Source organism: Saccopteryx bilineata, chromosome 12 (genome assembly GCF_036850765.1).
Source record: "Saccopteryx bilineata isolate mSacBil1 chromosome 12, mSacBil1_pri_phased_curated, whole genome shotgun sequence".
Lineage (NCBI taxonomy): Eukaryota > Metazoa > Chordata > Mammalia > Chiroptera > Emballonuridae > Saccopteryx > Saccopteryx bilineata.
This window is the reverse complement of record NC_089501.1, coordinates 6,088,276-6,114,236: the sequence shown is the minus strand read 5'-3', so window position 1 is coordinate 6,114,236 and position 25,961 is coordinate 6,088,276. Positions and strand designations below refer to the sequence as shown.

Here is a 25,961-nt window from a genome sequence, read left to right as displayed (position 1 = left end):
TACTAAAAGGAACTGAAATCATTATATCAAAGAGATATTTGGGCTGTTAGCTGTTTCTCAGCTAGCAGTCGCCGGCCGGCTAATAAAGGCTCTTTAAATTTATAATCAATTTGGGCTCCGATCAATAATTACTCATGTTTGGTCCATAACACCTTAAGAAGCAAGAAAAAGCTCAAATAAACAACCTAACCATGCACCTAAAAGAACTAGAAAAAGAACAAATAAAGCCCAGAGGAAGTAGATGGAAGGAAATTATTAATAAAGATCAGAGTGGAAATAAATGACATAGAGGTTAAAAAAAAACAAAACAAAAAAACAAAAGATCAGTGAAACCAAGAGCTGGTTCTTTAAAAGGTAAACAAGATTGATGAACCTTTAACCAGACTCATCAAGAAAAAAAAGACAGAAGACTTAACTAAATAAAATTAGAAATGAGCCTGACCAGGTGGTGACGCAGTGGATAAAGTGTCAGACTGGGACCCAGAGGACCCAGTTTCAAAACCCCAAAGTCATGAACTTGAGTGTGGGTTCATCTGGTTTGAGCAAGGCTCACCAGCTTGAGCCCAAGGTTGCTGGCTTGAGCAAGGGCTCACTCAGTCTGCTGTAGCCCTCCCCCCTCCCCCATCAAGGTACATATGAGAAAGCAATCAATGAACAACTAAGGTGCCAAACGAAGAACTGATACTTCTCATCTCTCTCTCTTCCTGTCTATCTCTCCCTATCTGTCCATCTCTCTGTCTCTGTCACACACACACACACACACACACACACACACAAATTAGAAATGGAAGTGGAGAAATAACTGATAGATAAAATGGCTACTCAGCCACTATCTTTCTTAAGAACAATGCAAGACTGCCTGACCAGGAGGTGGCGCAGTGGATAGAGTGTCGGACTGGGATGCGGAGGACCCAGGTTTGCGACCCCGAGGTCGCTAGCTTGAGCGCAGGCTCATCTGACTTGAGTAAAAAAAAGCTCACCAGCTTGGACCCAAGGTCGCTGGCTCAAGCAAAAAAAAAAAAAAGAGATATTTGTACTCCCACATTGAATGCAGCATTATTCACAACAGTCAAGGCAGGGAAACAACGTAAGTATCTGTCAATGGATAAGGAAACTGTGGAGCAGAATAACACGGTGACTACAGTTGATACTCTATTGTATAATCGTAATTTTTTTCTGAGAGTAGAACCTAAGTGTTCTCACCAAATAACAAAAGGTAAATATGTGAGGTAATAGACATGTTAATTAGCAGGAATCCTTTCACTTTAAATATATTATAGTTTTGTCAATTATACCTCAATAAAGCTGGATAAAAACCCTCCAGCAGGTCTTTCTGCATGGTTAAGAACTTCTCAGGGAAGAGAAGCTATGGAAGCAAAGGGCTGTGTGGATGACAGTGAACAGGCACCTATTCTCATAGGAAGGCTCCAATCCCAAGCGAGGATTCAGTTAAAATCTAAAGAATATCATAATTTATAATCAAATAGTATTACAAATCTTAGGAGTATTTCTTAAGCTCTGAGCAGAAAAAAAAAAGCCGGCTAACATCACCGCTTAATTTAATCAAAAAGATTTTGCTGACCAATGCTCTAATTTAGAAAAGAGACCTAAGTATTCTTAAAGCCTTCTCAATTACCCAAATTGCCTGACAATGGTTAAGGGCCTGCTCAGCTCCCTGAGGCACTCAGTTTCAGAAGGAAACTACTGGCTGCAGTTCAAGGCTTCCATTTTCTTCTTCTTTTTTTTTTTTTTCTTAGAGAGAGGCAGGAAGAGACATAAGGACAGGAACATGGAGCTTTCCTGTATGTGCCCTGACCAGGGATCGAACCAGCAACCTCTCAGAAGGCTTCCACTCTTTTTATTTTTATTTTTTTAGACTTTATTTATTCATTTTGGGGGGGTAAGGAGAGAGAGATAGAGATAAAGACAGAAAGGGGAGGAGCAGGAAGCATCAACTCCCATATGTGCCTTGACCAGGCAAGCCTCGAGTTTTGAACTGGTGATCTCAGCGTTCCAGGTCGACGCTTAATCCACTGCACCACCACGGGTCAGACAGCTTCCCACTTCTTAAAACAGAACAACTTTTGGGAGGTGGGAAAGCATTTTCCCTGCAAGGCTGATGTAACCATGGTTGACCTGTGCTTCATAACTATGAAAACAGGCTGGGTTCCATTCAAACATTCATTTTAACAAGATTATGCATTTCTTTGGAAATAAATTATAAGACATGATCTATGGTACTCAGTGAAATTAGCTTTTAGTATTTGATGTTAGAAAAGTGTTCTGTTTTTCTCTAGGAAAGCAAAATTCTACAAGCAAAACATTTGTTTCCTACCATGTGGACTGTGAGTGGCAGGACACAGGGAGAGGACATGGGGCACTTTCTGTACCCAGGAGTCACGATGCAGACTTTTGAAAATTAAGAGATTTTTTTCAATATCTTTTTGGTTCTGAGTTGGTTCTGAGGCCAGGATCTTATGCTCAAACTCTAGCATAACCTTATACAGTAGTCTATACATTTGTGGCCCTCTCATCAGTCATTTTGCAAAAAGGAATAAGATAGGTAATAAAGAATTAAGACTGCACTACTCAAACTTTCCACTACTGCCAGAAAAAATGACTCAAAATACGTATCCTTTATCCAAAGACTATGAAAAGTAGCATGTTTAAGTTTCTATTTTCATATTACAGATACATAAATAGTTAAAAACAGTTTGACAGGCCAGAAATCAGAGCTGTGAAAATATTCAAATAGCTGCATATTATCAGGGTTTGTCTTTGGCCACAGATTTTTAAATTGCTTGCTTTATACAATCAGATATTCTATTGATTGATAGAAACTCACCATTCCCAAACTCTGAGGCTCTTATCATCAGATGTGCTCACAAATCTCCTATTCTCATCAACAAAAACAATGGTGTTGACAGCTCCCAAATGCCGATCATATTCCTGCACAATTTCTCCACTTCGAATGTCCCACTGGATAGCAAACGAGGAGAGGGAAAGACAGAAGTGGAGATTTATGAAAACAAACAAAGATCATAATTACGAAAAATGGAGAGATTTCCAACATCACGTTTTTATAAATTTACTGTTTTCTACTAGGAAGAGCATCAGTAGTCCCTAAAAGAAGCAAACATTAAACAAGTTAATAATATTCCTTATTCCATCCCCTAACATAACGTAAATTTCAAGAATCTTAATAAAAATACTGTGAAAAGACTTACTTGCACAATCTTTTTATCAGACATCCCAGCTACAAAGAGATTTTGCTTATCTTCATCAGGATTAAATTTGACACAATAGGGGACTTTTCGGTTTGTAAATCTTGATATACACTGTCCTAAAACCAAAGAACCAAAGTCAACTAGGCAAAATAAATTTGGCCACTTAAAGATAACCCTAGGATTAAGATCTAAAGACTTGCTTAATAAATTCTGAGGAAAGGCAGCCTGCTTGTTCTTTATTATAGACCACATTATTCCTTTTCACATATTTTTAATAATTAAAAATAATTTTCTCAAAAGTAAATCTGCATCACTAATTGCAGGCTTGATAAAGGTGTCCAGAGCATTATGACGTGCAGCCAGAGTTGAGGATCACTGCTAAATGGCTATGGCATTACGGAGTCTGTAGTATGAACCCAATCTGGCCACTTACTAGCTGAAAAAGTTACCTCTTTAAGCCTTAGTTTTCTCCTCTATAACAATAACTTATCTCACAGAGACATTTTAAGGACTGAATGAGATACCGAATATAGGCACTTAGCATAATGCCTGGTAAACATGAAGAGTTTGATAAATGTTAACTATTATCTTTACTCTTAAAATTCAGCAAGATGAAAGATGGTTCTTTAATTATATAAATTTACACCAGCCACAATGTACTAAAGCAATTCATATGCCTGTGAATATATAAAACCAATTGGACCATGGAAATTTAGACCTATATTTTAATCATTTTGGGCAATTACATTTAATTCTGTCCATCAGATATTTACTTTGCTAATGTGCAAGGCTGTGTGCTACGTGATGTAGGGGAAACAGAAAATCAATTAAACTGGAAGATTTCAAATGTCTTTGTCTATCATTATGTTTGCTTTGTAAACTGTATTTGGTGGAAACAGTTTCATAGTGAAAGAGCTACTCATACAGCTGAGTACCAGCTCTACAAACAAACGCGACACAGGCTGACAGTCAATGACAAAAGAACTAGCAGGTAGAGAAAGTACCATTTTGCTACAGGAGATTACATACATGTTTCATTTAAAAATGCTAATTTATGAGAAAGTATTAGTAGAAGTGAGCTCTTACCTGTCTCAGTGTCCCAGAGCTTAAGATACCTGTCATAAGCTGCACTGAGGAACTGTGTCCCTGCAGTATTAAAGCAGATGTCCCTAACAGCTTTACTGTGACCTGAAGGCAGAGACAAAAGAAATGTGAGGTGAAGTTATCTTCTTTTTTTCCTTATTAAGTGAGAGGCAGGGAGGCAGAGACAGACTCCTGCATGTGCCTGGACCGGGATCCACCCAGCAAGTCTCCTAAGGGCAATGCTCTGCCCATCTGGCGCCACTGGTCCACTGCTCAGCAACGAGCTATTTTAGCGCTAAGGCAGAGGTCATAGAGCCGCCCTCAGAGCCTGGGGCCAATTTAACCCAGCCACGGCTGCAGGAAGGAAAGAGAGAGAGAGATAAGGGGAAGGGGTGGGGAAGCAGACGGTCACTTCTATGTGCTCTGACTGGGAATCAAACCCAGGACTTCCACATGTTGGGCCAACGCTCAACTGCTGAGCTAACCAGCAAGGGCAGAAGTATCTTTTAAAACATCAACACCATAAGAAAAACAGCATTAAATAGTGTTTTCCAAGCCATGCTGTGAGCCAAAAATCACTGTAACCCCATCCCGATTTGCTGACTCAGAATAGCTTTCATGTGGGCTTGGGAATGTAGGTGGTGCACCCCCACCCCCTAAAAAAAGCTTCTCAGGTGACTCTGATGTATAACATTTACGTAAGAACCAAGAGGAAAGATCTATCATTTTTTTAGTCTGTCATGGCAAGCTCTTAATAGGTTATACATACAACTGATGACTAAACAGCTAAGAATTTAAGGAAATATACTAGGCCAATTATTGCAATGAAAGAGAAATGACTGGTGACATTTTGGAAGATTACTCACCAAGTTGGAAGTAAAAAGAGTGACCAAAACCTCAAGTGCATGAAAATTGCAGCCTGTGTTCAATAACTGCCTATTTGTGTGCTCACATTACCAAATTTCAGAGAAATAATTACGAATCTGAGACTAAACCTTTTTGAAAACAAATCTTAACTTCTATTTTGTTTAAAGATGGCATTTTAACAGTAATTAGTTTTAAGGTGTTTTGCTTGAAAATCAGTCTTACCAGACCAATTAATTCTTCTGACAGTTACAGGGACAAATAAAACGTGGCTAAATGAAAGCAGAACCTTTCCTATTTTTTCCCACCCCAGCATGACCAAGATTGCCAAGTACAACTGTGCAAAATGTGCATGGCACAACTTGTCAACCATACACAGCAGCCCTGACCCCCACCAGTGAACTCTGGGGAGCCACTATGTGTCACGGCAACCAGGTCATCTTTTCTATAGCAGGAGTCCCAGCCAGAGCTGCTACAGTCTTCTGAGTAGGAAATTCTCAGTTTTCCACCGAAAAGCTGTCTGCCAGTGCAGGGGAGACAAGTGGGGACCAAACCCACTACTTCTGCAGGAGATACTTTGTTCCCCTGCATGCTGCTGAGAGCCTTCCCGTGAATTGTTCTTCAGGCTGCTACAACACCTTGGGCAGTATCTGCGCCGTGAGGCACTAAAATCTCCGGCACTGCAGAACACACTCCACTTCAATCTAAAAACAGAGCCACTAAGATGCACACAAACAGTGTTTCAATGCAAAACAGTTAAATTTGGAAATGTAACTAGCCTTTACACAAAATCTGACAAAGACAATAAACTATTCTCTGCAAAAAAGGCTAGTCTGCCACAAAGCTGTCCTCTCTTTGGTCCTGTTCTTTGCTTCCTGGAGTTCTCTTAATCTCATCCTTTTTGACACATTAGATGCCAATTCCCAACCTCCCTTCAGTCCTTAACATATTGCTAGCTAATTGCTTTACTAGACATTTTCATTGCAAAACCCCAACGGCAGCTCAACTTCAATGAGTCCAAAACCTCAACATCTTCTTCTGTTCCCTGTCTTGGTAAATGACACTAGCATTTACCTTGGTATCATCTGGGACACATCCCAGATTCCTGCCGTATTCTTACCATTCACATTCAGTTATTAAATCTCACTGATTTTATCCCTTGATTAGTTCTTTCCTCTCTATCTATACCTCTGCTGCTGTAGTTCAGGCTCTAGCCAACTCTAATCTAGACTAATGAAGTAACCTTGTAATTCATTTCCCTGCCTCCAGGCCTGCTCTATCAAAGCATCCTCCATATTGCCATTGTGATCTCTGTAAACTTCAAACCAGAACATGTTGCTTTCCTGAAAGAGCTGTTTAATGTCTGGCTTCTCAAAGCCCTCAGGATAGTCTAAACTCCTTATTAACGGTACCCACAGACCTCATACTCTATCCCTTCTGCTGCTTTTGCACCTTCATTTTTCATCATGTCATCCCACCTCCTGGCAGTTCTGAAACACACCCAGTTCCCCCAAGGCAGCGTGCTTTCTCACACCACCTCTGCTGCTCACTCTTCCTAGCTCTCTTTCTTTGTCTACGTAGAGAGACCTACTCCCTCTTCAAGACTCAGCTCAAGACTATAAAGATTTTCATTCATATTCATGGAGTAAAGTTATAGTCAATGATTAAAAAAAAAGTTTAAGAAGTCTTTCCAAACACATTTATAGTCAGGGAGAAAAGAATTATTACCAATAAATGTTCGCAGACAGCGCCTATCTCCATAGACCTCCCACAGCTGGGAAAAAACAAACACAAATAATTATTAAATTCAATACTAGACTGATAAAATGACAACTTTTAATCAGTAACAACAGGCATGTGCTGGCTAAGTGTGTGCATATCTGTGTATGTACAGGGGACTTAACCAAAGGCATTATACATCATTAAATATATTGCTTGGTGCTTCTAGTCTGTGTTGCACCATTTGGACTCATGGACTCATTCTCATACACACACACTTTAAAACTAAACTCCCATAAAAAAATAGCTGTCTTTATGGATATTGCTAATATCCATAAATTATTTACAAATAATAAAATTTTAAAGATTCAACTTTCCAAACCTCAAGAGAACTTTAGGGTTCATATTTATTGATCATCATAATGAACCACACACACACAAGAGATAAGAACTGCTGTTTTAGGTTTAAGATTTCTGTAAAGGCTTTCCTATACTCAGGTTAACACGCACTGGCAACTGAGTTTTTCCTACCACCCTCTCTACAGCTGAACACTGCCCAAAAGGTGAAGCAGCTTTCCAAAACCATAGAAAGTGGGAGGGGAGTCTGAGAGCTTGCCTGTTCCTTGGTGTCTACTAGCATTGAATTACATTATTTAATCGCTAGAAATGTGGTTTCTACCAGGTGTCTTCTCTACCTCATAAGGTTCTGAGGAACAAATGGACTCTTACATATATAAAAACCTCTATACAATGTATTGTTAATGATTACACATTTATGTGCCTAAAGCCAAAGTGACTGATTACATTCTAATCATTTATCTAAGTTTACAAAAGAGCCTAGCCAACTGGACCACAGAGCCGTATTTGAATCAACATGTTTGGAAGTAGTTCATAAATTGCTGCATTCACAGGGCCTAAAAGAAAATAATCAGTTTCTAATTGCCTAACAAACCCAAATTTATTTATAATTAACCACATTTAACCAAAGCACTAGCTTTGCTGCACTTGTACTGTCACTGAAAACTCACCTTAATTTTACAGTCCATGGAACAAGACAGCAATAAATGGCCAGAAAGAGGAAACAATCTGACAGCACTGACACCCTATAAAAAGGTATTATGGTTACCAATCAGAAGCATTCTAAAATCAGCTAAAATTAAACATAAGGAAAGCACAGTACATTTTTAAGCAACCCAATTTACTATTTTTATTCATTAGTATTCCAAGAACAGCCCTTATTGAAACAAAACTTCTAAAGATTTGTTTTTGACCTTTAAAATTGACTACGAAGGGAATTTTCAATCAAGTTGCCAATGCCCCCACTCCTCTCCCGTCTTTCGTTCAGTACCTTTCTCTTTGCTAGGATCTGTAAATTGCTACTTGGAATAGCACAGTTGACAAGGATTATCAACATCAAAAGTTCTAAAGTACCTTGTCTCTTCATTAGTTTAAATATTATCATAGTTTATCAACCAGGGAACACCTAATCTTTGAAGGGTGTTCAAAGCTAAAATCCTGAGGCTTTGGTGCTAGTATGAACCCATTATTCACTGACTTGCTGCCCAAGAGGAAGCAAATTGAGGCAGGAACTTGGAGGGAAAGGCCACGGCTACTACCATAAGGGGAGAGGTCACTAAATCACAAATTCTTATGTCATGGCCACTCCAGATGGCCTTGAAGACTGTGACTGATATGTGTGGGTAGCTCCAAAGACTAACTTAGGTTTCTCTTCAATTTGACTTCCCTGCTCTATCTTGACTTCCCTCCATCTTTACCAAAAACAGTGAATGTTCTGCATCAATAGCTGAAACTTCAGATTGGCTTCCAAGTATACATTACAATAAACATAAACAACCGATTTGCTTACCTTTGTGTGTCCTGACCACACATGAATTTGTTTTTTGGGAAGATAACACTTTTCAGGTGGCACAGTTGACCGCAGATTAACACCAACATCCTGAGGTATGTGAAGGTAGGACCTGCCTTGATAGTCATACATTTCTTTAACTGAAACAAAAAGGCAAAGAAAAACAATGGAAAAATATAAGCCAGAGCCAAGAAATCTATATCCTTATTCATAGGGATATTATTCCCCATTAAGGTTTAGGTAATAACACTTGGATGTTAAGACCAAGATTAGCTAAAATTAGGCTGCCTGAAATCATTGCTATTGTTTATAATTAGAGATAGCATTTTGGAACTTCTAAATATCCAGAGAATATAAGACCTCTAAATAAGATCTATACTTCTTTTACCCAGTTACAGATTTTAGTAATATATAAAAAAGACTTCACTGCAGTATGATTACAGAGAGGCAATAATTATAATACTAGGGCCTTGTTAGTCACTGGCAAAGAACCAGAAGCATTAAAACAGAGTAAGAAGGAAGATAAAACAAAAAATATCAGCTACCCTTTTCCCCTGCCTTCCTCTCTTATGCCCTTCTAGGTTCCTTTTCTATTCTCTTTTCTACTTTCAACACAGACTTTACAATAAAGTCTCTGCGGGAATGAAAAGACATAGTGTATATACAGCACTTAGTAGCACGCCTGGAGCAGGCACTAAATAAACGTTGGCTGTTATTGTTATTATGGCTGCAGCACCACAGCGCTAAATGGACTCCTAGGAGATAAAAACTGGAGCCTGAGAAACCAAATATGGCTTTATCAAACCTAAATATTTCATATGTGATATAACATTAGAATAATTAATACTATTAGTATTGAATTCTTAACAGTTTCAGAAAATCATTACATAATTTTCAAAATATAACAAATTATTAATGAACCAGGCACATTTGAGAATATTTACAACTTATTTTGTTGTATATGCATTCTCTTCCCCAAACCAAAATGAGTATGAGAGTCTTAATCTCCAATGTATTCACATGAAAACAAAGTTTATTCTTTTAAAGTATAATTTAGTGACTGTAAGGAGATCTGGAGAATATTTGATGTGGATTAAAAACAAAAGATGAAAATGACTGGGGCACTATTGACACACCAAAGAGAGTCAACTTTATCTTAGGAAATGACATGTGGACCATTCAGATTTCTTCTCTATCATTTTTATACTCATTAGCACTAAAAATATTATCTGTAGCTATCAATAATCATGCTATCACCTCTCATCTATTAAAACATAAAAGAATTTGTTGTAATTTCTTTGGAATACAAATTATCCGATATAATTTTTAATATAATGAATTGCAGCAGCTGATTAATAAGGGCAATGGGTATTATATCAACAGAGAACAGAGTAAATATCTGAAAGTTTATCATAAAAATGAAACTGCAAAGAAATATATTACCATGTAAGATTGTCTTTTCTTCCCCAGGTTTCTCATCTTCCAGTTTGCCTTTTTTCTGCCTCTTTGCCGTGATTTCATCTAATTCTCTTTGTTCTTCCTAAGGAAAGGAAGAAGTGAACTTTAAAAATAGATGTTTCAGAAGAACCCCATCATGGCCAAAGCTGATTATACATTCTTTATGAGGTCTACTTTTTGATGAAGGAATAGCTTTAAGAATGCCGCCCAGGATAACAATCCCAACTCTTTGACAGATTACAAAATGACATTAAACACATAATGGGTACTAATTAATAATTTTAAACCAATTTTATAAAAAACTCATCCTTCTGGAACACCTAGAAATAAATTTAACATATTATGTTAATTATGTAAGTGAAAGGACAAGAAAATCAGACAATCAAGAACCAGAAAAAAAAGTTGAATTTTATTACACAACGTTGTTCTTCAGTAAAAAGCTTTTACATGATCCTAAGAATATAAGCAATGACAACAGATTTGTGACACAGCTTTTATGGAAGAAGCAGAGGAACGAAGGAGGGGGTAAGTAGAAAATCTTTACAATAAGTCAACAGATGATGTCTAAAATAAATAAACATTAGTATATGTATATTATTAAGATATAATACATCAATAAAGTACAATAATATGTATGTTATTGGATATAAGATGGAGCAAGAATATAACTTCATGAGATAAATATAAACTTTAGGAAGTATGGAGGGACAGGGTAGGGGTTTATAGCTTTACTTCAGAGTAGAATGAACAAAAACCTATATATAAATATATAGATATATTACCTTCTTGTTAAAAATTTTAAATAAATTAATAAATAAATAAAACCCACATCGATTCTAAAATCATAGAAAGGCTGATTCTTTAGCTAGTACCTGAATATCTGGTATCACAAGAGCAGCTACCATGGCAGCTTAACAGCATTATAAAAGTGATTTTTTACTAAAAATTGTTCAATAGTAAATTATACTAAAAAAGTATGGAAGAAAATAAATCACAAAAAATATAAGTAAAAATATTATAAAGAAAATCAAAGAAATTTTACTGTATTTGCTTAATTAACCAAGGCAGGGAGAAATTTTGATGAGTCATTTGGATCTCTAAGGAAATCTCACATTTATTTATTTTTTTGACAGAGACAGACAGGGAGAGGGACAGATAGGACTGGAGAGAGATGAGAAACATCAATTCTTTGTTGCAGCACCTTAGTTGTTCATTGATTGCTTTCTCATATGTGCCTTGACCAGGGAGCTACAGGAGAGCAAGCAAACCTTGAGCTCAAGCCAGTGACCTCTGGGCCTCAAGCCAGCGACCTCACGCTCAAGCTGGATGAGCACATGCTCAAGCCGGTAACCTCGGGGTTTCAAACCTGGGTTCTCCGCGTCCCAGTCCAACGCTCTATCCACTGCGCAACCGCCTGGTCAGGCTTACGTTTATTAATATAGGCATCCTTCATACAGATATAGTGTACTCCTGGATTGACAATGAAAAACATCAAAGCTTACTTCTGAAGGTTTGGCTACATCTTTTTCATCCACATATTTTGCCCATGGTCCCAAGAAACCATCAATATTAGATGCATCATTTTCTTTGAACTTTTTCCTCTTTTCTGTTTTCTTCTGCCCAGTTTCAAACACAGTTAAACCTACATTAAAAATAACAGACATCACAAGTATAGAATTTTTAAAGAAATATATATACAATATATTACTTTATAGTGTTCATGTCACCAAAAATCTATTAAAAAACACAAAATAAAATTTATATTAATATGTCAGATATACCAACTCATATTATAAAAAAAAGGATTCAAGGTTCTGGGCAAAGAGAACTTTTCTACCACTGTAATATTTTGCAAATTCTAATATATGTAAAGAAAAGGTCAGCTATGTAATCCTATAATAGTGTACAATACTTTTAATGACTCATATACATATCAATGAATTATACCATTTTGGAAGAAAATCAGCAATTTAATATTGCTAAACAGTAAAAAAGCTACCTATAAAAGAATACACTAAAATTTATTATTTAAAAACTTAATTAGATTAAATTACATTAGTTAATAACTTTACTTGTAATGCAACAACATAAATTAATGTTTCTTAAGAATTTGGTATCTTTTAAGTGATCTCAATGCAAACTTGACCTTTAATATCATAAATCTTAACAGTAAGAGGGCAAAGAGGAAAGAGGATGCTTCTAGCTTTGAAATTGATCAGGAGAAGGTGAAATACTATGTGTAGTTGTTAAATTGGAAAAAGAAAGGTTTATGGGAGACATGATCACAAACTGTTAACTGAGAATCTAGCTATATAAATATGTGGCCTGCAGAGGTCTAACTTAAAGAAAAAAGCTTATCTATATTAATTCAAATCAGTTTCCTTTAGGCTGTGTGTTATAACAGAATCTTGTTAAAACTACATTTTAACAATAATCTAGCTTACATACAAAGGACAGCTTGATCATATAGGGTCTGTAGCTACTAAGTGTCTTTGTGCAAATAGCATATTGTTTTAATGAGTATTTTATGGAAAAGATTCCAATGGGCTGATGACCTTTGTTTAAGTTAGTATTTAGAATATGACACTTTGCCTCATAATAACAAACACAAAATATGAATACAAACATGTATTTTAAAACACATTTAAAATCTCAACATTCAAAGCACCCCTTCAAAGACAATCTCCACAGACATGTACAATGAAATTTTTTCTGTTGTTAAAATTTTGTAGCTTGACAATAGTGTTGAGAAATAAACTGCTAAAATCAGCTATACATTAATTATAATTTACTGAATTATTTTTATGGGGTTGGCAATGTGTCAAGTACTCATAATTCCTCAATATAGGTACAACTATCTTCCTTACAAGGAGGCAAAAGCAAGCTCTAAAAGTGTAATAGTTCTAAATTGCAATACTATTGTCTCAACTTAAAAAAAATCAAGAGCTAAATAAAATACTAGTTTTATAATTGTCTAAAGTCAATCTGCAAGACAGGTATATATAATTTCAAATCAATTACCTTGATTTTTTTCAGCTTCCTCTACAGAACCAATATACTTAGTAGTCACTTGATTATCTAATGAAGGGTCCAACGCATAACCTGAAAGGAAAAAAGTACAAATTACCGACTCCATTTTTGCCATTTCTTTTAAATTCTATACAAATATAATCATTTCACATTTTTTTTCACAAATGATGAAAATAGACTCTTTAACTTAGGACCAATCTTTCTTTCCTGAACTATTCAGGACAATTAACCCAAATCTCAGGCTGGATCATGAATGACTTCAGCAGAATAGGAAGTACCTGATAGGATGAAGCTAGCCCACTGACATTATAACTGTATTATTATTAAAGCCCTGGCTGAGCAGTTCAGTTGGTTGGAGCATCATCACAATATGCCAAAGTTGCAGGTTCAATTCCCGGTTAAGGCACATATAAGCAGCGACCACAAATGCATAAATAAGTGGAACAACAAATCAATGTTTCTCTCTGTCTCCTTTTGTCTCTCAATAAAATAATAAAATAAAATAGATCCTTCCCGGTCAAAATATCCAACTGTGTAGTCTTAAATTTTAGAGGAGCTTGGAAATATACATTCAGAAATATAGAAACTCTTTTTCTTTTTGGCAACAGATAATACACGGCTTAGTTTATCAAATTACATAAACTATTAAATAATTAAAAAATAGGATAAGAACAATTACACAAAATCTTGCTATTATTTTGAAAATTCCATTTTCAGTAAAGAAAGTCTGCCCTCCAAGTTTTAAAATAATATATTTCTACTTCATAAATCATTACTTATTTCCTTAGTAAGAGAAGTAAGGATATCAACTAGCATATATGAGTACACTTCTTCAACTAGAGATAGAGTATGTGGCTACATATAAACATGGTCTTCAGGGGCTTACAGGGCCATAAAGAAAAAAGTCTATATTACCTTCAAATCAGGTTCTCCTCAAGTGGGAGGTACTAGTATAATAAATGTTTGGTAAGATCAGTTTTAATAACAATCTAGTATATTCATAAAAGAGAGCTAGATCATTAATCAGTCTATGGCTTGCTTACAACCTATGTGAACCACGAAATACATAATAGTACTACCCTATTTTTTTTAAGGCACATCTCAGTGTAAATAGTTAACATTTTAATTTCCCAGCTAAAGATTAAAAGGAAGGTCTTGGGAAACAAAAAGATTTGTCATCAAACATACATTTCAAACAAGCTAAGGATGTAAGTGCCCAACTTACCCTCGGGATATGCTTAGTATAGAATCAACTACCTGTTTAGCTAATTTGCATGTAGTTTTTTTTGTTAGGTGGAGCTTGATGGCAGAAAAGCAGCTTCAAAATAGAATCTGTGAGACCACAGGTTTAAAGCCCATAAGTTATTTTATATTTCATCTCTCTTCTGTAAATGATGTATTTTTAAAAATGAGACTAGAAAAGGCTTAAATAAATTTAAACATACCATAAGTTAAAAAATCCCTATCTCAATGATAAAGACCTATCTAGAATTTAATTAATTGTCTTGAAGGAAACTGATGTTTATATAAGCAGTACTGCATTATATGTTTGGCAGGATGAAGGCAGTAACAGAGAGGAAAGGGAGAGCCCTGGCCCTTCCCGTGTTAACTGTGCAAGCGCCAATCCCCAACTCCTCCAGCCAGTCTTGTTTCTGAGAAAAGGAACTTATGCTCTTCTCTCTTTCCATCCTCTGCGGTAAAATCTTTGCTGCTATTATTACCATTACCACTACTGCCTCCCACCCCAGGTAATTAGTGGGTAACAGTATTTTTCCTTTACAAATAAGAGAAGTTAAATATTTAGCTACATGTCCTACTGGAAGCCAGCTAGTGAGAGAACAAGGTAACACTACAGAATTTCAGTCCAATTCGTTTTCTACTATCTATCCTATGTCTCAAATAAATAAATATATTTGTATTTTAGTTATGAAATATTCTCTTCTATCTTTCTGATGTTTATTTTTCATTTTATCTTCTTAATGGAGTTAGTGTCTACTTTTTTCATTTGTAGTCTTATTTGAAATGGCTATAATTTTATATATTATTTATCCCTAAGATTACTAATACTAATATCCCAATAGGTAAACGAGAAGAGACTATAAACAATTTGCATAAGAATGGTCACAAATACAGGCATACCTCAAAGATACTGCAGGTTCAATTCCAGACATCGCAATAAAGGAGTATTGTGAAAAAGTGAGTCATAATCTTTTTGCTGGTGGAGAGTCTTGTCTTTAATTTGTAAAAAACACATCTGTGAAGCGCAATAAAGCAAAAAGCGCAGTAAAATGAGGTATGCCTATATGTGGGAAAACATTCAACCTTACTAAAAGAATAGAATTTTAACGAAGAGATATAATATTTTGTTTTTCAAATAAACAAGAAAAACAATCATATGGATCTTGGGTAAACAGAAATACGACTCTTGGACATGGTGGTGGCAGTACAAGACGGAAGAATTCTTTTGGAAAGGAATTTGACAATATATAACAAAAGCTTTTTAAAAAAATTTATATTCTTAGACCTACCTCTGAGCATTCTCTTAAGAAAATGAGAAAAACTAATAAAGTTTTATGCACAAAGATATTCACCATCACATTTAAAAATGATTTTACTGCAATTTAATATACATATCACCATATTTTTAACAGTGAAAACTGGAACCAACTTGAAATCTAAATGATAGAAGAAATTTTTATATAAATGATATCTTCATTCAGTAGAATTTTTTTTTTGACTGAGACAGCAAGAGAGTCAGAGAGAGGGACAGAGAGGAAGGGAGAGAGAAGAGAAGCATCAGTTCTTTGTTGCGGCTCCTTAGTTGTTCATTGTGTTCTCATATGTGCCTTGACTGGGAAGCTACAGCAGAGTGACCTTGGGCTCAAGCCAGCGACCTTGGGCTTCAGGCCAGAGACCTTTCAGCTCAAGCTAGTGACCATGGGGTCATGCCTATGATCCCATGCTCAAGCCAGCGACCCCCTGTTCAAGCTGGTGAGCCCATGCTCAAGCCGGATGAGCCCACACTCAAGCCGGCGACGTCAGGGGTTTCAAACCTGGGTCCTTTGTGTCCCAGTCTGACACACTATCCACTGTGCCACTACCTGGTCAGGTGAACATTTTAATTTTTAATTTATTGATTTTAGAAAGAGAGAAACATTGATTTGTTGTTCCACTTATTTATGCATTCATCAGTTGATTCTTATATATGCCCTGACCAGGGATCAAACTCACAACCTTGGTGTATCAGGAAAATGCTCTAACCACCTGAGCTAATGAGCCAGGGCCGTAAACTACAGACAGGAAGGGAGATGAGAAGTATCAACTCATAGTTGCAGCGCTTTGGTTGTTCACTGATTGTTTTTCTCATACATGCCTTGACTGGGAGGCTCCAGCTAAGCCAGTGACCCCTTGCTCAAGCCAGTGACCTTGGGCTCAAGCCAGTGACCTTTGGGCTCAAACCAGTGACCCCACGCTCAAGCCAGGTGAGCCTGTGCTCAAGCTGCTGACCTCAAGGTTTCGAACCTGGGTCTTCAGCATCTCAATAGGTCCATGCTCTATCCACTGTGCCACCAATTGGTCAGGCCATAGAATTTTTTTCTTTAATTAAAGTGAGAGGCGGGGAGATAGAGAGACACACTCCTGCATGCACCCCAACGAGGATCCATCTGGCAACCCCCATCTGGGGCCAATGCTCTGTTCATCTGGACTGATGCTTGATGTATGCCACCAAGCTATTTTTAGCACCTGAGGCAGAGGCTCCATGGAGCCATCCTCAGCACCCAGGGCCAATGTGCTTCAATCAGTCAAGCCGTGGCTGCAGGAGGGAAAGAGAGCGAAGAGAAGGAGGAGGGGGAGGGGGAGGAGAAGCAGATGGGTGCTTCCTATGTGCCCTGACCGGGAATAGAACCTGGGACTTCTGCACGTCGGGCTGATGCTTTATCGCTGAGCCAACTGGCCATGGCCAGCCATAGAGTATTTTAAAAAAATCATTTAAAAAGGTTAATAAGAATTTCTAATACTAAAATTACAAAGAGTTTCTAATACTGAAATTAAAAATTAAAATATTAAAATTAATAACAACAATGGTGAAACTAAAGGTGTTTATTTTAAATTCTATTCTCCACTTCCACAGACTAGTGTAGAGAAAATTCTGGGTGAAGAGAAGAATCCCCACTTCAGAAACCCCACGTAAGATAAGCAAGGAAGCAGGCCAGGAACCCCCCCAAAAGAAAGGAAAACAGCATAAATGAATCATACAAACCACTGAGAGACTGAGAAATAAGGGTAAATACCATAAACAGAAGCCAAAAGCAAAATTATGAAGTAAATGGGATGACACAGCGAATGAGATTATCTTCACTGATAAGGACTCTACAGGTGGGTTCTGCGGTAAGCTAAATGTACTGTACAATATAATCTTCCAGGAATCATATACTCAGATTATAACATTGCCATGACTATTTAAAAAAGGGAAAAAAGTAGGACTGCTGCTTGTTCCATACCCCAGCACAATTGTAGCGTGATCAATATAAGACTGAGGTAAAAGTGAATTCATGTGCCATTTCCTTTATGCCTTGTTGATAATGCCAGTACCAGACAGGAGGTGTGCTCCTTGGTACTTTGCAAATGAGGGAAGGTACCAAAGTTCTCACATCCTTACATGCCATGTGTAAGAGTGAGAGAAAACTTCCTCCCACTATCTGAAAGGAATTGATATCTGAAGTTCGACAAGAACTTTTGATGAGAAAAATTATATGACTTTGAAATCAATAGAAGCTATATTTACTTAATTCTTGGGGGTAAAAAAACAACAACTGCTAAACCTAGGATTGATTAACTAGTTTATTTATTTAACTTCAAACAAACTGCTCTTAGTTCTAACATTATCCTAAGGAAGTCAAAAGATAATTTTCTTAGTTTTGCCACTGCTACTCCCTTTATTCCAGGCTGCCTAATATAGGACATTCACATTAATTTTTTTGTCTTCAATACATTAAATAGTTCAACCTGTGTCCTAGCCCACTTCCTCTTAATGGGGGGCAAAAAACACTAGCTAAAAAAAAAAAAAGGCTATCTCTGAAACCAGGTCTAAAGCCAACTGAATACTTCAAATGCTCACTTTTTTATAAGATAATTTAAGAATGAAAGTAGGCATCACTATCAGCTTAAGCTTAATTGAACTTTATTTCCTGTTTTTTCTTTTTCTTTCTTTTATCTGAGAGAGGGTGAAACAGAGGGAGAGAAACAGAAAGAGAGATGAGAAGCATCTACGTGTAGTTGTGTCATTTTAGTTGTTCAGTGATTGCTTTTCATATGTGCCGGGGGTTGGGGATGTAGACCACAATGCTGAGACATTTTAATAAAATGGTATTATAAGTACACTTTTTTTCTTTCTTTTAAATGTCTAAAATTTGTTTATTACTTTTTAATGAAAGTAACTGTTATTAAAAAAGCATCCCTGGCCGATTTGCTCAGTGGTTGAGCGTCAGCCTAGTGTGCGGATGTCTCAGGTTCGATTCCCAGTCAGGGCACAAAGAAGAAGCACCCATTTGCATCTCCACTGCCATCCCCTTACCCCGCTTCTCTCTCTCTCTATCTCTCTCTCCCCTTCCTGCAGCCATGGCTCAACTGGAGTGAGTTGGCCCTGGGCACTAAGGATGGCTCCATGGCCTCAGCCTCAGGTGCTAAAAAAAAGCTCAGTTGCTGAGCAACAGAGCAATACCCTAGAGGGTAGAGCATCGATCCCAAGTGGGCTTGCCAGGTGGATTCCAGCCCGGGTGCATGTAGGAGTCTGTCTTGCCTCCCTTCTTCTCACCAAATTAAAAAAAAAGAAAAAGCATCCCTGAGAACATAATATTGTTTAACTTTTTTGGTCCTATCTTATATAATGGAAGTTAATGGTAGGTAGAACATAAAAATTTGTTTAGAAAAAAATTCCACTATAAGAAATAAAAAGAGGAATTATTAGAACTCTTAACTGCAAAGAAAAGTTTTTAGAAAGAGACAACAGTGCTGATATCTAAAATGTGATTATTAAATCTATTGTAAACAATATTTAGTTTTATTTTTCAGTTACTTTTTTGGGAAATATCAACACAAGTAATCCATAAAGAAGGTTATAACTACAACACACATAAATATTCTCATTTACTTTGCTCACCCACTCCCCACAAAAAAAGCTGTTAAAAGGTGATCGCCTGACCAGGCGGTGGCGCAGTGGATAGAGCATGGGACTGGGATGCGAAAGGACCCAGTTTCGAGATCCCAAGGTAGCCAGCTTGAGTGCGGGCTCATCTGGCTTGAGCAAAAAGCTCACCAGCTTGGACCCACAATCACTGGCTAGAGCAAGGGGTTACTTGGTCTGCTGAAGGCCCGCGGTCAAGGCACATGAGAAATCAATCAATGAACAACTAAGGTATCGCCAACGAAAAACTGATGATTGATGATTCTCATCTCTCTGTGTTCTTGTCTGTCCCTATCTATCCCTCTCTCTGACTCTCTCTGTCCCTGTAAAAAAACAAAAACAAAACAAAACAAAAACAAAACAGAAGGTGATTAGTGTGCCTTTCAAACCATTATCTAGATGTAGATTATGAAAGAGAAAGGAAAGGCACCACCAAAAATGGCCAAATCTGATATATGTGACCAGAACTTATGATTTTTGGAACTCTGAACAAGGACATTATTAAGACTGTCTTCTTTTAGAGAGGATTCTCAGCCCTATGTGTGCACATGAATGTTCATATATCCTGCCATACATAGAATGTAATTATCTTACACAATAAATTTCTGGCTATTCTATTTCCTGATGCCTCTTAGTAATCAATAGGAAACTTTTCAGTGATAAGCTCTGAAACACAGAATAAGGTTAACTAGCATATTAAATAAAAAATGTAACCTCTTAATTTATCCTATCATTTACTAACTTCAATGGCAATCTGCATGTAAGGGACATTCAAAATCAAATACAACAGAGAATATTCTGTTTTTAAGATCACAGAATATTTCTAGTACTCAGAAATCATAGCAGATTTAGAATGACAGCTGAAAATACTAGTTTACCTTCCCATTTGTATATTTATATATGTGTGTAAGAAAATACAATACCTCTTTTGAAGGAATAGAGATTAATAAATTTAAAAAGCTAGAGGATAAGAAAGAACCTTCTCTCTCAGATAGACACACATCACTTCTAATAAAATCAGACTTGAAACTAAGTCTTAATCACCTTACCATATGTGGCAAAAGTTCTTCTTTGCTGTTCAAACATAAAATCATTGATATGAGCTGGTTCAGCGTATCCAGAAAGCATATTTCTAGGGGCAGCCATTTGCTGTGTCCTAAAGGGATTTTCTGGTCCAAACTGTAGTGTTATAAAACAAAAACAAAAATTTAAATTCTAAATGTATAAAGCTAGAATTACTAGAATAATATACAATGTATAATATATTTTCAACTCTAAATCATCATGTGATGATTAACCTATTTGGGAACAGGTTCACCTCACTTAGTTCAGTGTTACTGGGAGATGGTTTATTAGGGCTGTCTGTCAATCCTAGGACAAAAGGAGAGACACCACCTAGCTCACCCAAGTCTACATGTGGTTATTAAAAGATTTTTTAAATTAATTTTTAGAGAGACAGAGAAAGGAAGGAAGAAAGACAGAGAGAGAAGAATTCATTTGTTGTTCCACTTTATGTGTTCACTGGCCGCTACCTGTATGTGCCCTCACTGGGGATTAAACCCTCAACCTTGGTGTTTTGGGACAGTGCTCTAACCCACTGAATTAACTAGCCAGGGCTTTGTTTAAATTAAAAAAAAAAATAAGATAGAGACTTAGAATCCTCAATACTTAACTATAGTGCCTGGGATACAGAAAGCACTAATAAAGGCAAGATTAATCAGAATCCCACTGAGGCCAGAAGACAGTGAATAGACAATAAAAGTAAAGTGCTTAAAAAAGTCACTAGGAAAAGACATTACAAATGTAAATAAAATTTCTCAACTCTAAAACGTCACTCTATGAAAGCCTTACACAAAACAGTACCAACACTATCTATTTCTTTATAATGCTTTGAGTTTCTAGAACAGCTTTTCAAATGTTATTTAATTTGTACAAAACTCTTTAAAATTTAGAAAAGTATTTTCATTTTTGTGTTAGAAATAAAGAGAGGCCAAAGATTATGTATTTTACTTGCCTTAGAGTCAAGAGTTTTATTAATTGGTAGAACCAAGGCTAGAATCAATCTTTTTTTTTTTTTTTTTTTAAATTTTAGTGAGGAGGGGAGGCAGAGACAGACTCCTGCATGCATGGGGACCAGGATCCACCCCACAAACCCACTAGGAGGCGATGCTCTGCACATCTGGGGCCCTTGCTCCATTGCAACTGGAGCCATTTTTTACTGCCTGAGGCGGAGGTCAAGGAGCCATCCCCAGCACCTGAGGCCAACTTGCTCCATTCAAGCCATGGCTGCAGGAGCAGGGGTGGGGGGAGAGAAAGAGAGAGAGAAATAGATGTGAGAGGAGGAGGGGTGGAGAAACAGATGGGTACTTCTCATGTGTGCCCTGACCAGGAATCAAACCTGGAACATCCACATGTTGGGAGATGCTCTACCACTGAACAAAACGGCCAGGGCCACTAGAATAAATTTTAATTTAGCATTCTATTACATAATAGTATTACTTAAACATACAAGCATAACCTCTAACAACAACAAAAAGATATTATAAAGGTACTGGGAAAATTAAACTCTTTCATGTTTTAAAATAAAGAATGAAATTAACTTCCCACTTTGGAAATAATCGAATTACATGTGATATTTTTATTTGAACTCTGGAAGGTCTACTGTCATAATGAAATATTTTGACATTAGAACAACTTAGGTCACTGGCATTAGAAACCACCTTTTCTATGATATATAGCCAGAGCCATAAATATAAATTATTCATCTTCTCTTAACCAGAATGTTGCCTTCTCTAAATATAAACATTATATTATGCACATCTATATTTAAAGGATATTAGATTTGCTCTACAATTTTTTGGCTTAGAAAATAACATATTCTTTTTTATCTACAGCTTCCATTTCTGTTTAAAATAATTCAATCTTAAAATATCTGATTTATACATAGAGCTTTTACTACTTATTCTAAATATTACCAAAGGAGAGTACAAGACTCTGTAGCCCATATTAGTTCTTCCTATGTTTCTAGGTGAAAACAAAGGGCAAAAATAAAAATCTAGATTGTTGAATGCTGGAATTTTCAGTTAATTTTGTTCAGTCATGAAATTTATTACAAAACAAGAAACAGCCAAAAAATTAAAGATAAAATGATTTGAGTTTCCTAGATTCTCTACCTGCTATAGTCAGCTACTACCTATATCGCAGAATTCGATTATTCCTAAAATGATAAAATTCCCATTGCTCTTATTGTTATTCATATTACATGTAGTAAATTACCAATCATGCTTATAATTTACTATTTAAAAAAGGAAAATACAATTTCCAGAGTCTTATTTTAATAAGAGTTGACAAAAAGAGAACAATTCTTCTAAATGCCATACCTATCAAACCGGCACCAATTAAAAAAAAAAATCTCAGTGATAAAGAACTCTGACTTCTATACAAATACGAATCCATATATTACAGTTAAGTATATCTTAAATGTAGTGCTATTCCTAACTCAGTCTAAAACTTTAAACATGCTATGTTTTATAGATATTTAAGCTGAGATAACAAAAACTCTAATGATAAATGAAGCTGCTTGGGAGACATTCCACTACTTCTGCCTCACCTTGACTGCCTGGTTACTGGCAGCTACCGGAGCTGGCCTCGCAGACATTAAATGTCATCAGGCGAAGGCAGAGACTCTTACTTAGTAAGACTCGGCTCTTCCCAATTACTCAAAATAGAGTATGTCTTCCAGAGGTTGCAGGTCTGCGTAAATAAGCACCTCCTTTAATTCTGGGATAACCATTAAAAAAAACAAAGCATATAAAAAAGAAAAAAAACAGACAAACAAAAATACACACACACACACACACACACACACACACAATTGATTTCCAAATCATTCTTTTCAACTTTTGGTAGTTAAGTTTAAGCGTAAATGTGTAAATCAGGTGATTTTTAAAAATACATATTCAAGTTAATTAAGTATGACTATTAAAGTTTTTAGCTAAAAGAACACTGATGTAATAGTCAGTTACAATTGTAATCTCCCATATGAATATATACACATTTAAGTATTAATTCAAATCATTACACCCCCCCAAAAAGTGTGGTATTCCTGGGAGAAGTAAGTATCCTTTCATTTTTTAATCTGAGTGAAGCAGTGATTTATTTATAGAGCTGGGAGAAAAGCATTTTTAAGCACCAGTTGATAAATGCAAGAGATCTGCATACTATACAGTATACGGAAGTCTTCAGTAGGTAGGACACTTGAGGTTCAACATCTTAGCAGTATATCATAACATCACAGGGTTAAGAAAATTTATACTAGTAAAAACTGACTAGTATATGAAATCATAACTATAGGTCTACGTAAAAAACCCAAAGTTGCCCTGGCCGGTTGGCTCAGCGGTAGAGCATCGGCCTAGCATGTGGAGGACCCAGGTTCGATTCCCGGCCAGGGCACACAGGAGAAGCGCCCATTTGCTTCTCCACCCCTCCCCCTCTCTTTCCTCTCTGTCTCTCTCTTCCCCTCCCGCAGCCAAGGCTCCACTGGAGCAAAGATGGCCCGAGCGCTGGGGATGGCTCTGTGGCCTCTGCCTCAGGCGCTAGAGTGGCTCTGGTCGCAACATGGCGACGCCCAGGATGGGCAGAGCATCGCCCCTGGTGGGCGTGCCGGGTGGATCCCGGTCAGGCGCATGCGGGAGTCTGTCTGACTGTCTCTCCCTGTTTCCAGCTTCAGAAAAATGAAAAAAAAACAAAAACAAACAAACAAACAAACAAACAAAAAACCCAAAGTTATTCCTGGTGTGCAGGAGTCCCGGGTTTGATTCCTGGCCAGGGCACACAGGAGAAGCGCCCATCTGCTTCTCCACCCTTCCCCCTCTCCTTCCTCTCTGTCTCTCTCTTCCCCTCCCGCAGCCAAAGCTCCACTGGAGCAAAGTTGGCCTGGGCGCCAAGGATGGCTCTGTGGCCTCTGCCTCAGGCACTAGAATGGCTCTGGTTGCAACAGAGCCACGCCCCAGATGGGCAGAGCATTGCCCCCTGGTGGATGTGCTGGGTGGATCCTGGTCGGGCGCATGCGGGAGTCTGTCTGACTGCCTCCCCGTTTCCAAATTCAGGGAAAAAAAACCACACACACAAAAAAAACCCAAGTTATTGAGCTAATAATCATACTTAAGAGTGATGTTTTTCAATAATATTTATTCAGTCATCAATGTTTAAAACATTCATAAACAAATTTTAAGGTGAGGACAGTCTTTTTTTTGTGACAGAGACAGAGAGAGGGACAGATAGGGACAGACAGACAGGAAGGAGAGAGGTGAAAAGCATCAATTCTTCGTTGTAGCACCTTAGTTGTTCATTGATTGCTTTCTCATATGTGCCCTGATGGGGAGTGGGGGGGGCTACAGCAGACCTTGCTCAAGCCAGCGACCTTGGGCTCAAGCTGGTGAGCCTTGCTCAAACCAGATGAGCCTGCGCTCAAGCTGGCGACCTCGGGGTCTTGAACCTGGGTCCTCCGCATCCCAGTGCGGTGCTCTATCCACTGCGGCACCACCTGGTCAGGCGAGAACAGTCTGTTGATTAACTTAATTATTTTCTACAAATTTGGCAAAGATCACCAAAGTTCAATTTTATTGGCAGAGTACCTCATTCATGTAAGATAGAAGAGAATTTAAATACTAATAATGTAAGAATACCTTGTTAGGGCTGGTTCTATGACCTGGGCCTCAGGTCCCTTATCTATAAAATAAAAGAGCTGAGCCGCATGATTTTTAAAGTTCATTTTAACATTAATATTTATAGCAGCCCATACAGCCAGATTTTTAAGAGTTAACAGCATTTTTTTTTTCTCTTTTAAATTTTTCTCCATTCCTAAAAATAGTATTATTTTTAAGTCTGAAAATCTCCCTGAGTATTCTATGGGTTTTATGAGTCCAGAGAAGTTAACAAATATACTTTCCTCTAGTAGATACAAAAAGGATTGGGTGAAATGAAGAAAATAATTAGACTAAAACAATGGCTACTGTCTTCAAATTCTATCTATAAATCTGAGAAAGCTTATCTGAATAACTAGGTAGACCATTTAGGGAATGTCCTTGGTTGGGAGAAAGAAATAACATTTGATAAATATTTTATAAAAGCCAATTCAGTTAATTTACTGAACTAGCAAAGTCAAAGACAAAAGCTAGTATCCTACAAACTCCACCATGGCCTTCAACTGGTTTTCCAGTTGTGGAGCAATTGTTAAGAGTGATCTAATCTCAAATCTGCAAATCTGCCACTTGCTGGCAGTATTATCTGAGACCTGGTTTCCTTGCTATAAAATAGGGATAAGAGAACTTACTGTACTTCATAGGGTTGTAGTGAAGACTAAAGGAGACAGGAATATAAGCCCTTCAGTATGGTAACAGGCACACAGTAATAATTGGTAGTTTTATTTCATTAGTTTCTATCCCTGTTCTGTTCCATTATGCAAATCCTTACCAAATTTACTTTCCTATAAATTCAGCTTAAATTATGCCATTCTTCCATTAAAGAA

General features: G+C 37.1%; 1 protein-coding gene across 1 annotated transcript in view; it reads right to left on the bottom strand.

Moving 5' to 3' along the window:
* Window positions 1-25,961, bottom strand: part of CDC40 (cell division cycle 40) — a 57,248-nt gene that overhangs the window by 14,443 nt on the left and 16,844 nt on the right. The window contains exons 3-12 of the mRNA XM_066248210.1: window positions 20,482-20,611; window positions 13,240-13,320; window positions 11,721-11,860; window positions 10,204-10,300; window positions 8,761-8,900; window positions 7,922-7,996; window positions 6,903-6,948; window positions 4,314-4,415; window positions 3,228-3,343; window positions 2,846-2,979 (exon numbers count right to left, since the gene is read on the bottom strand). Of these exons, the coding sequence (XP_066104307.1) occupies window positions 2,846-2,979; window positions 3,228-3,343; window positions 4,314-4,415; window positions 6,903-6,948; window positions 7,922-7,996; window positions 8,761-8,900; window positions 10,204-10,300; window positions 11,721-11,860; window positions 13,240-13,320; window positions 20,482-20,611 (1,061 nt within the window). The remainder of the gene's footprint in view (window positions 1-2,845; window positions 2,980-3,227; window positions 3,344-4,313; window positions 4,416-6,902; window positions 6,949-7,921; window positions 7,997-8,760; window positions 8,901-10,203; window positions 10,301-11,720; window positions 11,861-13,239; window positions 13,321-20,481; window positions 20,612-25,961) is intronic.